The sequence below is a fragment of the Alosa pseudoharengus genome, unplaced genomic scaffold (genome assembly GCF_046254945.1).
Source record: "Alosa pseudoharengus isolate Yale_2024_CS ecotype anadromous, Long Island Sound unplaced genomic scaffold, YU_APseudo_1.1 YU_APseudo_1.1_scf_23, whole genome shotgun sequence".
NCBI lineage: Eukaryota > Metazoa > Chordata > Actinopteri > Clupeiformes > Clupeidae > Alosa > Alosa pseudoharengus.
The window spans coordinates 18,198,535-18,213,143 of record NW_027468685.1 but is presented as its reverse complement, the minus strand read 5'-3'; the positions used below and the strand labels follow the sequence as shown (position 1 = coordinate 18,213,143).

Below are 14,609 nucleotides of genomic sequence, written 5' to 3'. Positions count from 1 at the left end.
TCGCAGTTAGGTACAAGAGCTTGACCCCGGGAGTGGCCCAGGGACTCGCTAGCGCCCCCTTAGGTGACTGATCCCGTAGTTGGCAAATATTTTGAGGTGGTTAACATAATCGAAAAGTCTTGAAATTTGGCACACACATTAGGTGCCACACAAAGCAGCTAGGTAAAAAAGCTTGGCCCCGGGTATGGCCCAGAGACTCGCTAGCGCCCCCCTTAGATGACTGATCCCGTGGTGGGCATATACTTTCAGCTACACACACCAAATTTGGTAGGTGTCTGTATCTCCCCAAGATGAACGACTTTCGTATGTACAATGCATTAGCCACGCCCAACAGGAAGTGAGGTATTTGGGATTTTGTGCAGACTAATATGTGATGAAATATGTGATGAATCATGATGCCAAAAGAGGTGCTTCCCATGGGTGAAAACGCATGAAATTTGGCACACACATCAAGTGATGCAGTGAATAGACAGGGATAAAAGCTTGGCACCGGGCGTTGCCCAGGAACTCCATAGCGCCCCCTTATGTCACTGTGACTTGTGGTTGGCATATAGTTTTAGATACACACCAAATTTGGTGGGTGTATGTAACTCCCAAAACCAAACAACTTTTGTATTAACATGCCATTAGCCACGCCCACAGGAAGTGAGGTAATTGAGATTTTGTGCGTTGTGGACATGATCAATTTTAACGTACTCCTCCTAGACGGTTGATCCGATTCATGTCAAAGTTGGTATACATGACGCCGAGATGTTCCTGATTATAAATTGTAAAGCCTTTTTTTGATATGTTGTAATTTGACGAAATGGCGAAATTATTAATTTTAATACCCTTCCACATGAACATTAAATGTGTCATAATTCACCATGCATGGCTTGAAATGTTTTAAATTTCACAGGTCATTAAAGACCATGTTAATGATAATATTCACATGCCCATAATGCATGTTTGGCATAGCGCCACCACCTAGCAACAGAAAGAATGACAATTATACTGATTTCACATGATCAATTTGAACATACTCCTCCTAGACGGTTTGTCAGATTCATTTGAAATTTGGCAAACATTATGCCAAGATGTCGCTGATGTTAAATTGTGAAGGGATTTTTGAATGTTGTAATATATTTGATATGATTTTAATATCTCACCACATAAACAGGAAATGTGTCATAAATCACAGTGCATTGAATGAATGGTCTGAAACTTCTCAGGTTAATAGATATCATGATTATGATGATATCCAGACAACCAATGGGCCTGCCTGGCATAGAGCCACCACCTGGCCAAGCAGGAAATGTGCCAGAAATGGAGGATGCCTTAAGTGATTGATCTGAAACTTTATAAAATATTGGATATCATTACTGTGATTAATTTCACATGCGTAATTCACAGGCCTAGCATAGCACCACCATCTGGCCAAGCAGGAAATGTGCCAGAAATGCTCTATGCTTTGAATAAATGGGCTGAAACTTCTCAGGTTAATAGATATTATGATTATGATGATATCCAGACACCCAATGGGCCTGCCTGGCATAGCGCCATCACCTGGTCAAGCAGGAAATGTGCCAGAAATGGACAATGCCTTAAGTGATTGATCTGAAAGTTTACAAACATTTTGGATATCATTATTGTGATGATATTCGCATGTGTAATTTCAATGCTTAACATAGCGCCACCATCTGGCCAACCAAAAAGTGTGTCAGAAATGTTCTTTTCTTAAAATGAATGGTCTGAAATTTCTCAGGTTAATATATATTATGATTATGATGACACTCAATGGGCCTGCCTTGCATTACGCCCCCCAAGTGAGTAAATGTGTCAGAAAATAAAATACAAAAGCAAATAGCACACACATCAAATATGTACATTTCACACACGCACCACGTCGGTGCTTTGCTGGATTCCGACATGTCACAGGTTGCGGCCCGCAGGTGCTCGGGCCCGCCATTTCCGCTTGCGGCTATATTTTTATATCTGTTTTTAGTCAATTTTACCAAAGGTTCCAATAATTCTGGAGTTGATGGTGCCAACATTTGGGGTCCAAAAACCTTTGACATATTTCTGACTGGCTTAACGTGTTGACACCTGAAGACCTGTCCATAACACTACTAGGGTTTAGAGAATGTTCAACCAGTTCACTTCAACATTCACCAATCATGTGCAACTGCAACTGACCATTCCATCTGATTAAGAAGGCTACATACAGTAGATATATGGGAACACTAGAGTATAGGCACACAAAGGCCTTGGTGATGTTAAAATAGAGATCCCAATCAATGCCTGTGTTTGTGCACATCTCTACTCCATACACTCTCCATATACCCCATCCTACCTCAGGCCTATTAACACAGAGAGGGTCATTCAGCTTCGCCGCTGTCCTTATGGTTCAATCACATCTCCCTGGACTCTCTGAATCCTGACATAAGCCTGAAACATCTGATCGATGCTGTTTTGCGCCGGTCATCCATATACTGTAGAAGAGGCTCAGAATATACAGAGCATCACACATGGAGCATCGCAACCGCCAACACTGGCACCTGACACGTGTTAAATATTTCCTGTGTTTTCTCCTATAAGGGCTTGACCAGTATAGGGGCTTCAAGCACGTGCAGTTTGGATTCTCTACATCTTCTGTTCTGCTCCTCTATTCTTCTACTGACCCTGACATATCCTTGAATCAGTCAGAATATAGGAAGTCATATTGACGTTGCTGAGTTTTATTTATTTATTTATTTTTTAGGGGAAAGTATTCATAAGCCATCCCTCACTTGATATGCTGTGCTTCCCTTTCTCTATATTGATGCTCTTGCTACAAAAATGAGCTTCTTTTTCTTTCTCTCTCTTCTTATCTAGACACATTCAGACTCGTGTGAGGGAAGGTTGTCGGAGTATCCATATCCTGGCGCTATGAGACTAAGATATGGAGTGGCCCCTCCTGCCCACAGAGAGAGAGAGAGAGGTGTCAGCACCTCTGGGGCTCTGCGGTGTTTTTTAGGGGGGCGTCTGCTTACACCAGCAGCCTGGCGGCGACAGGCGATCCTTCCAGCGCACAGCGCACATAGCGGCGCAATCTGTCATCAGAGGCCCCATTGATCGGGGGACGTAGCGCAGCACTCGGCGATCAGGGGGGGGGGGGGGGTCAGCGGTGCCGCCGCCGGCGTACATAAGGGGCACGCAGCACAATCAGCAGGCCGACAAATCACTAGTGACAAAGCCTCGCCGAGGAGACAATCACATCGCTAACCTCCCCCGCCGACCACATGCCTGCGTCCATCACCGAAGGGGAGGGGGGTGCACATGATGCTTCTCTCGCAGTCTGCTATATGACAAGCAGAATGGTCAAGCAGAGAGCCCCCAGAGAATGAGAATGAGAATGAGATACTGTGGGGGTGGTGGTGAGAGAGAGAGAGAGAGAGAGAGAGAAAGAAAGAAAGAAAGAAAGAGAGACAGAAAGAAAAAAAGAAAGAGAGACATAAATAAATACAGAAAGAAAGAAAGAAAGAAAGAAAGAAAAAGAGAGAACATCTGACAGAAATATTGTAAGAGAGAGATCATTAGAAAGATATGAGCATCTGAGCATATATACAGTGTGTGAGAGAACAACAGGACCATCGCTTGAGAGGGACAAAGGGAGTGTGTTGAGCTTGACTGAAGATGAGTGATTGAAAAGGAAAGACATAGATGGAAAGAGAGAAAGAGAGAAAGACAACAAGCACATCAAACAAAACAAGCAGACAGCAGGCCGGGGCCAGTTACCTTCTCTTTGTCTCTCATGGATCCTTTGCCGAGAATTGACATCTTTGTGAGTGTGTCTTCTTGTAGCCGCTTTAACGAGTTCCCGCGCGGGCCCAGCAGTTTGCCCACAAAGTTGAACTGCAACGAGATGAGGAGGAGGAGAAAGTGTTAGCTTCAGTGATTGACTGCTACAGTGGAGGTGCCAGAGACAAGGGAAATCAAATCAGTTCATTTGAGTCCAACCCAGTCACATAATGAGAACTCCCAGCATGTGTTCCTGGGAAGAAAAAGACCATTAGCGGCTATCTCCATCCCCATATCTCTTTTAATGAGAGAAGCACTGTCTGTTGTTGACAGTGATTTGTTCAATCAAGCATATTTCGAAGCATACTTCTCTGTACTTGCATGTCGTTTACATTGTCGAGTCCTTGGAGACCCTCTATAAAAAACGTAATAAACCATATGGATTCTATATTCCTTATGCAATTATCAACTTCATTCCATGCCCATATTCCTAAGATTCCCAACATCTAAATATCCACCCTTCTTAACCAGACTTTGTCAAACAAAGCACTGTTTTATCCACAGACAAGAGGAGTGTAAGGCTGAAGACAGCAGTCTTCGCTGAACTTCCACTCAAGATTTCATGAGTGGAATAAATCACACAGGCACAACTGGATTCTGTAAGTCAGTGGAAGAGAGAGAAAGATGGAGAGAGAGAGAGAAACCGAAAACAGAGGAAAGCGTGAAGAGATAAATAAGAAAAGATGAAGAGTGCTGGAGAGAGTGAGGGAGAATTTGAGGGGAAAAAAAGAAAGAAAGAAAGAAAGGATGAGCATGTGGAGAAGAAGGAGAGACACAAGTAGTGTTAGAATGACATAGAGTGGATAGAGGAAGAGGATGCCACACTTATCTGTTCACGGGTACCTCTTAAAGGTGAGTTATGCTGCTGTCTCAATCTGCCCTTCAGGCCATTAATTAACCATGGCAGAGAGAGAGAGAGAGAGAGAGAGAGAGAGTGAGAGAGAGAAAAAAAGACAGAAAAATGCTCTCTTGCTGACCAGTGAAGTCATCATGAACCATGAACATGTCCATGCCAGCACTGGATGCTGTGAGAGCACAACTCTTGGGACCGATCTGCTGACCTACATGAGGTGCTGAGACTGCCATATCCACATATTCTCCACCTGTATGGCAATGTTCCCCTTTCAGTTAAAACAAATGTGACACACACATGCGTCCAGTGCAGCAACAAATCCAAAGCAAACAAACAGTGTAGGGGTGATATACAATGATATGCTGCCTAGCGCACACAGGAATAGCACATTACGCTCCAGGTGGTGACTATTTAAATACCCCAGTGAGGGTGTGATACCTAAACAAATACAGTGAGAGGAAAGGGCGTTATTCTTTTTTACCATTACAAAGACAAGACACCTGTTGTTTACCCCCGCCCCCACCCCCGTGTAAATACACAGCTGGGATAATATTTAGTTACTGTAACTTGGGCCTGCTTTCCATATGGGCTATTAACAGTGGGCGTCTGCATGCCTTCTGCCAGTGCGAGGAATTGAGGCACTTATATCTTTTAATATCTTTTAATATCTTTTTTGTGCAATTAATACAAATTTTATAATAATACTAATAATAATTAATGTACCGGTAATTATTGGAGTATGTTATAAAAAGCACTACTGGGGCAGCCGTGGCCTACTGGTTAGCTCCTCGGACTTGTAACCGGAGGGTTGCTGGTTCAAACCCCGACCAGTAGGAACGGCTGAAGTGCCCTTGAGCAAGGCACCTAACCCCTCACTGCTCCCCGAGCGCCGCTGTAGCCAGCAGCTCACTGCGTCGGGATTAGTGTGTGCTTCACCTCACTGTGTGTTCACTGTGTGCTGAGTGTGTTTCACTAATTCACAGATTGGGATAAATGCAGAGACCAAATTTCCCTCACGAGATCAAAACAGTATACATATACTTATACTGTGACAAAAACAAAATCACTGGACATTTACATTATATGAGGAGACAGGTATTGTTGGTTCTTCGTCTTCCACATGAATGTCTGCTTTGCATATAGTGTACTCAGAGTCCTCCCTTTAGCCAAAGTAAATTAAACACGCAACCTTTCACACTGCCCCCTAGAACCCGACATAACTAGCTTTCCATTACACTTTCATAAAAGCACACCTTAAGGCACAAACTCATTAAAGCCTGTTGTTAGTCAAATCACTGCAAAATCATCTAACTTTGGACAGAAAATCTCTGACCACCCTCGGGTCATCTTTTGAGATTCTGCATGTACTTTTTAATGCGACTCTGCCCAGAACCTTCCGCTCTTGTGTTTCTTGTCAAGAGAACAGTTTTACCCAAAGCAACTACCAGAGCACAGAGGGAGGAGTAGACCTACATTTCTGGAGACTGCTGCCTCGCAAATTAATTTGTGACCTTGGAGTTGCTAGCGCAACAAGAACAACAGTTTTTTCTTTTGCTTTTCTTTTATGTTTTGCTGTTAACTTTGGCAATCATGGCCTCTTCTGTTACGTCAGTCTTAAATCAAGGGTTCGATTTCCCCCTGAGTGGTGGTTCTCTGATTACTGAATTGTTAGATGCGGGCCTCCACCTGAGGGAAGTGATGCTGGCTCTCAACAGTCAGTGGAGACGTGATCTCACCGCCTCACTCCAACTGGGATTCTTACACCATAACGCACACTTCCAGTGGGCTGATCCCCACAGTAAAGAGCACTGAGGAGAGGAAAAGAGAGAGAAAGAGAGAGAGAGAGACAGAGAGAGAGAGAAAGGGACGGTGAAAGATAACCTGACTCTCGCCAGATGAATTTCGTTCCGCCTAGCTCCACTCATCCATCTGGGATCGATCCATTGGAGAGATGTTTCAGAAGGCTGGGCCTTATCAAAAATCCTTGCATATGATTGGATAAGCCACTTGTCCATCATCTATTGACATGTTATTTCAACCACTCACATCAAAGCAAACCCGTGACGCTGAGAACAGTCTCACAGTCGCTTCTACGCTACGTCACATATGAAACTCCCGACCTGCGTCCTGATTGGCTCTACCATAAAATCTGGTGCCGAAATCACTCTCAACGGAAGCGATCCCAGATGGATGTGAGTGAAGCTAGGCAGAGCTAGGCGGAACTAAATTCATCTGGCGAGAGTCAGGTTAGGTGAAAGAGGGAGTGAGGGAGGAAAAAAGTAATGCTCATCAAATCATTTAGCAGTAAGATGTGGCTGAAATATGCTCTCCTATTGGGTCTACGAGCCACTTGGAACTAATTTAGCTATAGCTTGTAGGGAGAGATAGAATATTCCTATTGTTTAATATCCAATCTTAGAAACACTCCAACATCTGTTGGGACTAATCCAGAGGGACCTATTGCTATTCATGCTCATTCAAAGATACATCTCATACTTGTTAAACTTTCCTCAAAAGCAGACCGTATCCTCAAGTTCCCCAACTCTACTAGAACATTTAGAACATCCAATATATGCCAGGCTGTACTCGCTGATACTTTCGATCTTCCGTGTCCTGATATCACAAACAGGGCTAAGCTAGATACTATAACTATAAACACTACATGATGTTTTGGACTTTTCAGCTATTCCTGTTTTTCTGTTCAGCACTGTCTATTCCTCTCTCTTTGTAACATAAATCAGTTTGCGATTGCAGGAGCAAGCAACATATTGTAAATGGGAAAAAAATATATATATCCTAAATGACAATGGTGAATGCTGTCCATGCACTGTACATCTGTCTGTGGAGGGAGACAACTCAAAATACATATAAGCTCCAGATATTGGAATGGCATTTAGGCCAGCATCGGTATTTATTTATTTGATGGAGAGCATGGTTATTTACAAGCAGATTGCGAGCGCGGGCCACCTCGAGGCTTATGTCTAAGTGGGACATAATGCCCGTAAATGACTGAAAGAGAGCGATTTAATGTTGATCCTAAATCACCCTACGGACGACTCTAATGCATGCTCTCTGATCGTAATGTGTTGTGTGTGGGGCACATTTAACAGGGTGGTTAACAGTGTGCGAGCAGGTCACACTCTGCTCATGGATATGTGTGTGACTTTAGTAAACAGGGGTAGCACACGGCATGGGATAAACTCAACCTCAGACAGAGGCAAGTACCCAAGCCAGCTTGAATACATGACAGGGTAAATGGTGGGCACAGGGAGGAGAGTGGTGCGGTGCTGTGGGGAAAATATATGGAGAACGGTATGAGTTTGAAAACGATGAGTGTGCCTGTGTGTGTCTGTGGTAGGGGTGGGGGTGGGGTCTGAGTGAGTGAGAGAGAAAGAAACCGAGAACAAGAGAGTTGGAAAGAGAATGAGATCAAGAAACAGAGGAGAGAAGGAGAGAGTGTTGAAGAAGGAGAAGAAAAATAAGGAGAGGAAGTTGGTGCAGGCGATGTGAATGATTAAAAAGTCTGGAAACACCGATGGAAAGGTGGGGGGGGACATTAATCACACCTAACCGAAGGGGGTGGGAGAGAGGCACACATCTAACATCTTTTCATCATTTCCTGCATGCATTAAAGCGTCTCCACGGCAATGGCCTGGCTTCAGGGGGGAACGGGCGGGCCGCGATCCTGCTGAGGTCAGCACAGCGTCGTCCCCGGCAACGGGATGAAAAGCATTCTGAAGCGCTGTGTGAGGGAAACGGAGACGGAGAGAACTCTCATTTGGACGTTAAGAACCACGACTCCACACACACGAGAATGTGTGTGTGTGTGTGTGTGTGTGTATGTGTGTGTGTGTGTGCGTGCGTGCGTGTGTGTGTGTATATGTGTGTGTGTGTGTGTGTGTGTATGTGTGTGTGTGTGTGTGTGCGTGTGTGTGTGTGTATGTGCATGTGTTTGATGCATAAATAACTTTGGAGTTATTGTGACACTTTCTCTCTTTCTCTCTCTCTGTCTGTGTGTTATGAGTTGCCTTGGAGTTAGTGTTACTGTGTAACTCTGTGTGTGTGTGTGTGTGCGTGCGTGTGTGTGTGCATATGTGTGTGTGTGTGTGTGTGTGTGTGTGTGTGTGTGTGTGTGTGTAAGCGATTATGTGCACACTTTGAGAAGGAGCTCTGTATCAGGGTGGCTTATTCCTCTCAGGTTCTGCTGGCAGAATTGCAAAGGGAGGTGATGCGGGGGAAAGCGCTGGAAACAAAACCCCCACCCTTTGACACAGAGGCACTCTGGGAAATTAGCTCCCCGGTTCTCCGTTAACTTTTCCTTTGTCTTCGGTTGCCATAATCCGCTTCTAAGGTGTCTCTTTTGCATCACGTTAAAGTATGCAAAGCCCACGAAAGAAAACTTGAAAGCTTAAAAAGCATAGCACATCTCATCCATATGCAAAAAATAATGTTCCTCCCTTTTTGTACTCGTCTGTAAATGTCCTCTCTTCTTCCATCTCTCTCTCTGTCTCTCTCTCTCTCACTCTCTCTCTCTCTGTTCTTCCATCATGCTGATCAATGACTGAAAAGTCTCTCAGTCGACGGAGAGCTCTGCAAACTCTCTCTTCCCTAAATGTCCCTCCTGTTCGCGCCGCTCGATTGCGATGCCTTTTGTCTGGAGGTCGTCGCTTTGGAGGCATCTTCCATTTCCCCGACAAAACAGAGCAAGCTTGTCCTCGACGAGCACTTAAGCTACGGACACAGATTAAAGCAGATGGGAGTTGGAGGACTCAACAAGCACAACAGCCTAAAATATCCAACCACAACAAGGTCCTTGCAACAAGCAGCTTGGGTGCTCCTTCAAGGAGTTTCCTAAAGCCCTCCCAAAAAGCTACTTGTCTCTATTCAGAGATAATGAAGAATAATGACTGATGCTTGGGGGCTGGATTATTGTAATAAGCGAAATAGGTGGATGTATTATTAGACACACAAAAGACATCTTGATTAGATTATACAGCTATAGAGAATATGAATCATTTACCTATGAAATGTTTGTTACAAATTGAGTGCTAATAATCCAAACATGACGACACAATGGCAGAAAAACACTGTCAACAGTGATAGATTATACATGTTTTCTAAACACTGCTTAAATGATTCATAAATACTCTATACAGTATAGATGAATGATTTATGATGGAGTGTGTGCTGTGATAGTGGTTGAGATACTTTGTGCCTTGATTTTTTGTCTCTGCCTAATCTTCAAAGATCGCTGCCATTATGAAAATGCCCGTGCATAATTCATGATCAGAGAGTGTGAAAGTGATTGTTGTGCATGTCTGACATTTTCAGGTGTCATCCCTGAAAAGTGCCGCTGAATTATGGAGGACCATCTGCCAGCCCCACTCCAGATGAGACACACACCCCCCCCTCCCCCGCTCCAATCACCACTTCCACCTGAACTGCCATCCCCACCCAACCATTGCCACCCTTCACCTGGCACGGGAAGCGCGCTTGACAGGCGAGGGGGTCTTCCACGCACACACCATCATTTCGGATAAAAAAGGCTTTGATCAGTGCTTCACTTTCAGCCAATAACACTTTCATCAAGTGCCGAGGGCAAGGTGGCACAGAGAGAGAGAGAGAGAGAGAGAGAAAGAGAGAGAGAGAGAGACAGAGAGAGAGAGAAAGAGAGAGAGAGAGCATGTGTGTTCAAGATCATTACGAGGTATTCATCCTAAAGTATTGGAATGAAGGGTACTTGGATAATCTGGTGGACTGTTTTTGTGATGCACTGCCAGAAAGTTTGCCAAATTCTGTTTGGAGAATAAAAGAGTTGGTTGCGGGGCGTTTCTTGTGTTTCTTTTTGACGGAATGACAATGTCTGCGGAGTCGCATTTTCTGGTGATTGAATAATGGATTCAGGGACAGCATGGCATTGTCATCAGATTCAAGACCCACCCCAACGGGCATTAGAAAACTCGTTTCTCTCTCTCTCGCTCTCTCTCTGTCTCTCTCTCTACCTTCTCCCTGCCAGCCTTGACTGATTCTTATTGATGATCCGCCACACTTTCTCAAGATGAATTGAGCCGTCTCAGGCACGGGTGCCCAGAAGGGGCTGTCGAGTGCCCCCCTCTAACACCGCCCAAGTCAAAGAGGTGATGTCTGAGGGTGGTATGGGGGTGTATAGGGTTGGATGTGGTGGTGGTGGTGGTGGTGAGGGGCCAGGGGTGTGCTTGTGGGAGACGCCATTGCGGTCGCAGCCATCACTCCAGCCACTACTACCTGTCAGACAGAACAAATTGAATTTGTCTTCCTTCAGTGGTTCGCTGAGGCCTCTAAACAGCGTATTAGTGGCTCCACTTATCAAAGCTGTCACAGCGAATCTGCTTAACCGGGGCTGGTGGGGGTAGGGGTGGAGGTGTGTGTGTGTGTGTGGGGGGGGGGGGGGGGGTGTGAGGTAGCAGGGCGTGCAGGTGATGTTAGTGCTGCCAAACAACACCTCTGCCCTCTGGCCTGCTCTACCTGAATTGGATGTGATATTACAAGCAGTACTGAAACAAACTCTCCCAACAAGAATCGGTATTGACAAAAATCCTATTTACAACAAATGAGTCAAAAATGATTCCTTCATTCCAAAAACCCTTTTTACCCCTTTTTTCTCCATTTCCATTAAAGAACGTGAGTAAGTAATATGGCGATGGCATGTGGCGAGGGCTGCGGAAATGTTGTGTTCACGCTAGCACCGGTGTCAGAGACCCCCTGATAAGATAGCAGGTGCTAATGTACCGATAACGTCGTCATCTAATTTGTCATGGAAGTGGAGTCGCTCATGCCGTCAGTATCACCTTCGCAGCCAAAGTGCCAATTTGGAAAATGCCACGGCTTCCCGAAGTCACATTAGATTGAGGAGCTTAGATGCAATGTCAAGAGCTACTTGTCACTGTCAAGAAAGAGAGTGAGTGAGAGAGTGAGAGAGTGAGAGGTCTCAGTCAGTGTATTATCCCTCTCTCCAGACATGTCGATATCGACTTTGCAATCAAGGGGCTGAGAATTCTCAGCTCCACCTCTACTTCTCCACAATGTCTGACTGCCTCCATGGAGTGGCTAATTCCTTTAGCAATGCTAGCATAGCTTAGCATCTTGCCCAAAGAACCAAGAGGCGCCTGAAGTGCAGCGGGCAGGGTAGGCTGCAGGTTACAGAGTGAGCGTACGCAACACACACACACACACACACACACACACACACACACACACACTCTCACACACTCTCACACACACACACACACACACACACACAGTGAGTGAGTGCACGCTCAGTGTTTGCGTCTGGCCTCTGGGTCACCCTCCCAGTGGGGACGCCACAGTGCTCTATCCTCATGTCTTCCCTCAACACTTCCGCAACGCTCCATGCTGTACTCTCCCCACTGAACATGCACATTAGCACTTTGCTATGGGTGTCTGTCTCCCCTCTACATAACAAGGTCACTCACTCAACCCCCACCTCACTTGATCTGCTCCACAACCTTTCCTCCTTCCTATCTTCCTAGTGTGTGTGTGTGTGTGTGAGAGTGTGAGTGTGTCTGTGTGTGTGTGTGTGTGTGTGTGTGTGTGTGTGCCTGTGCGTGTGCGTGCGCGTGTGCGTGCGCGCGTGTGTGTGTGTGTGTGTGTGCACGCATGCATGTGTGTGTGTGTGTTTTTGGATGAAGGTTGTGTAATATTCTCCACTGAAACATTTGACTGATGCAAGCTCTCCCTCTCTCAACCATACTCTGAATATTCCAGCACCAGAACCCGCCCCACCCCCCCCCAATTCCCTGAATTATAAAATAACTCCATGGAATTAGCCACGGGAACATGAACTCTTCCAAAGAGATTATGTACAAAGTCGTCAATGCTTTGTTGTTTTTTTCCTCATCTCTCCCCGCCTTCCTTTCCCCTTTCGTCTTTGATAAAGCCTTCCACTCCACCTGAAGCCATGCTTCTTTTTATCTGGTTGTTGTGCATTTCCCCCCTGTAGCTGAAAACACCGACATTAACATAAGCAAAAGAGAGAGAGACAGAGATAGAGAGAGAGAGAGAGAAAGAAAGAAAGAAAGAAAGAAAGAAAGAGAGAGAGAGAGAGAGAGCGAGAGAGAGAGAGAGAGAGAGAGAGGAAGAAAAAAGCAGACAAGCAAACAAAGAAATCCATTAAGACATCGTCTGCAAATCACCATCCAAATAAATGAACCTTGGCAAATGAAGGCCGCCTTTCTGTGGAAGCCCACAAGGGAGTGCTTCAGGGGAGAATATATGCACACATCCACTCTAAGCAACACATGGCAACCATAATGTGTGTGCGTGTGCGTGTGTGTGTGTGTGTGTGTGTGTGTGTGTGTGTGTGTGTGTGTGTGTGTGTGTAGGTCACATCACATCAAGGTCACTACAACACTACAATCTCTACAGAAATCATAGGTGTATGGGTTTTTTGCGCATGTGTGTATTCTTATACCTCTTTTGAATGAACTGGTTATATGTGGGTGTGTGCGTGTGTGGTTATGTGTGTGTGTGTGTGTGTGTGTGTGTGTGTGTGTGTGTGTGTGTTGGCCTATGGATGTGTGTGTGTGTGTTCCGTATGCTGTGTGCTGGGTGATAGGAGATCTATACTTTGTGCATACGGGTGAACAGCATGTCAAGGATAGGCTTTTGCTTTGAAGAGATTAAGCATCAAACAGACACACGGGGGGCACAGGTGCTCTGGACGCGGGATTGAGTCCAGTTGGATAGCCACACAGATCACATTAGAGGGCACTCTGATGAAAGCACAGAGACTGAGGACAGCATAGTAGATGTCACTGAGTTAATCACATGATCCAAAAACATTTGAAGGATGAAGGGTACTAAGTGTAGCTGTTTTTAGTACCAGTCCAGAGGGTGACGAAAGTGTTCTGGTTGCAAATGTAGCCTTGGTTCTCTGAAGGAGAAGACGAGACGTCCAACTTACTTTGGGGAATTGTTTGACAGGTATCAAGATTTTCTGTCCGAGCTTCATGTTCTTGTTGATGACAACATCGATAAACTTCTCGTCCTCTTTTCCATCGTCTTTTTGAGCTTTGTCGATTTCTGTAAAACAGGAGAAGGAGGCAGAGAGAGAGAGAGAGAGAAAGAGAGACTGTTAATTACACACAAAAGCAAACACCCACAGAAAGGTGATCGCGAGGACAAAAAGATGTCCGTCACTCCATAAGCGACTGATTAGTAGGAATAATGGCCCTGAAGTTTGCTTGTTGACACCAGTGCTCGTATCTTCCCCGGTGCTCACTCGACTGTGAAATAGCCTCCCTCAGTCATGCTGTAATTTAATTGGCCATGCTCATAATCATATCAGAGTGCTTTATCTTCACCCATTGGACGAGAAACACTGGCAGTGTGTCAGACACCATGCCATTGGTTATTAGATTCCAATTTAGCCTGCCAGACACAGGTATTAGACATGTTAGCTTTGGGGCCTGGCCAGAAATATTGAGCACACCAACCGTCATTTCAGCGTGACATAGAAGGCTGACCCTGAACGATTGTAGCTATTTGTGATGGGTCTTTGCCTGTGGAAATGACTGAGTAGCCAATAGTAATAATAATAATGATAAACAATAATAACCAAATGGTACGCAATGAATCAGAAAACAGATTGCATTTGAAATGCATACACATGTCAAATGTGGTGTCGATCGATATTCATTTCATTCAAAAGCCTGTCTGAGATTCGTTTGTATGAATAACAGGTCTTTTATCCTCAGCTGAGTCTTCTGCATCAGGAAGAAACATGGCAGCTTGTGAGTTAGAAGCGAAAGCTGGTGTTGATAAAAAGAACTCAGTCTGTTCAATCTGTTGCTGTGAGGTTCGGATGTGTCCTTCATTCCAAACGGCAGAGTAAACATTTCAACATGAAAACGATTTCTCTCTCTCTCTCTCTCTCATC

At 45.0% G+C, this 14,609-nt stretch overlaps 1 protein-coding gene across 1 annotated transcript in view; it reads right to left on the bottom strand.

The window, feature by feature from the left end:
* Positions 1-14,609, bottom strand: part of khdrbs3 (KH domain containing, RNA binding, signal transduction associated 3) — a 107,828-nt gene that overhangs the window by 47,043 nt on the left and 46,176 nt on the right. Inside the window, exons 2-3 of the mRNA XM_076301883.1 lie at positions 13,635-13,753; positions 3,757-3,873 (exon numbers count right to left, since the gene is read on the bottom strand). Coding sequence (XP_076157998.1) covers positions 3,757-3,873; positions 13,635-13,753 — 236 coding nt within the window. The remainder of the gene's footprint in view (positions 1-3,756; positions 3,874-13,634; positions 13,754-14,609) is intronic.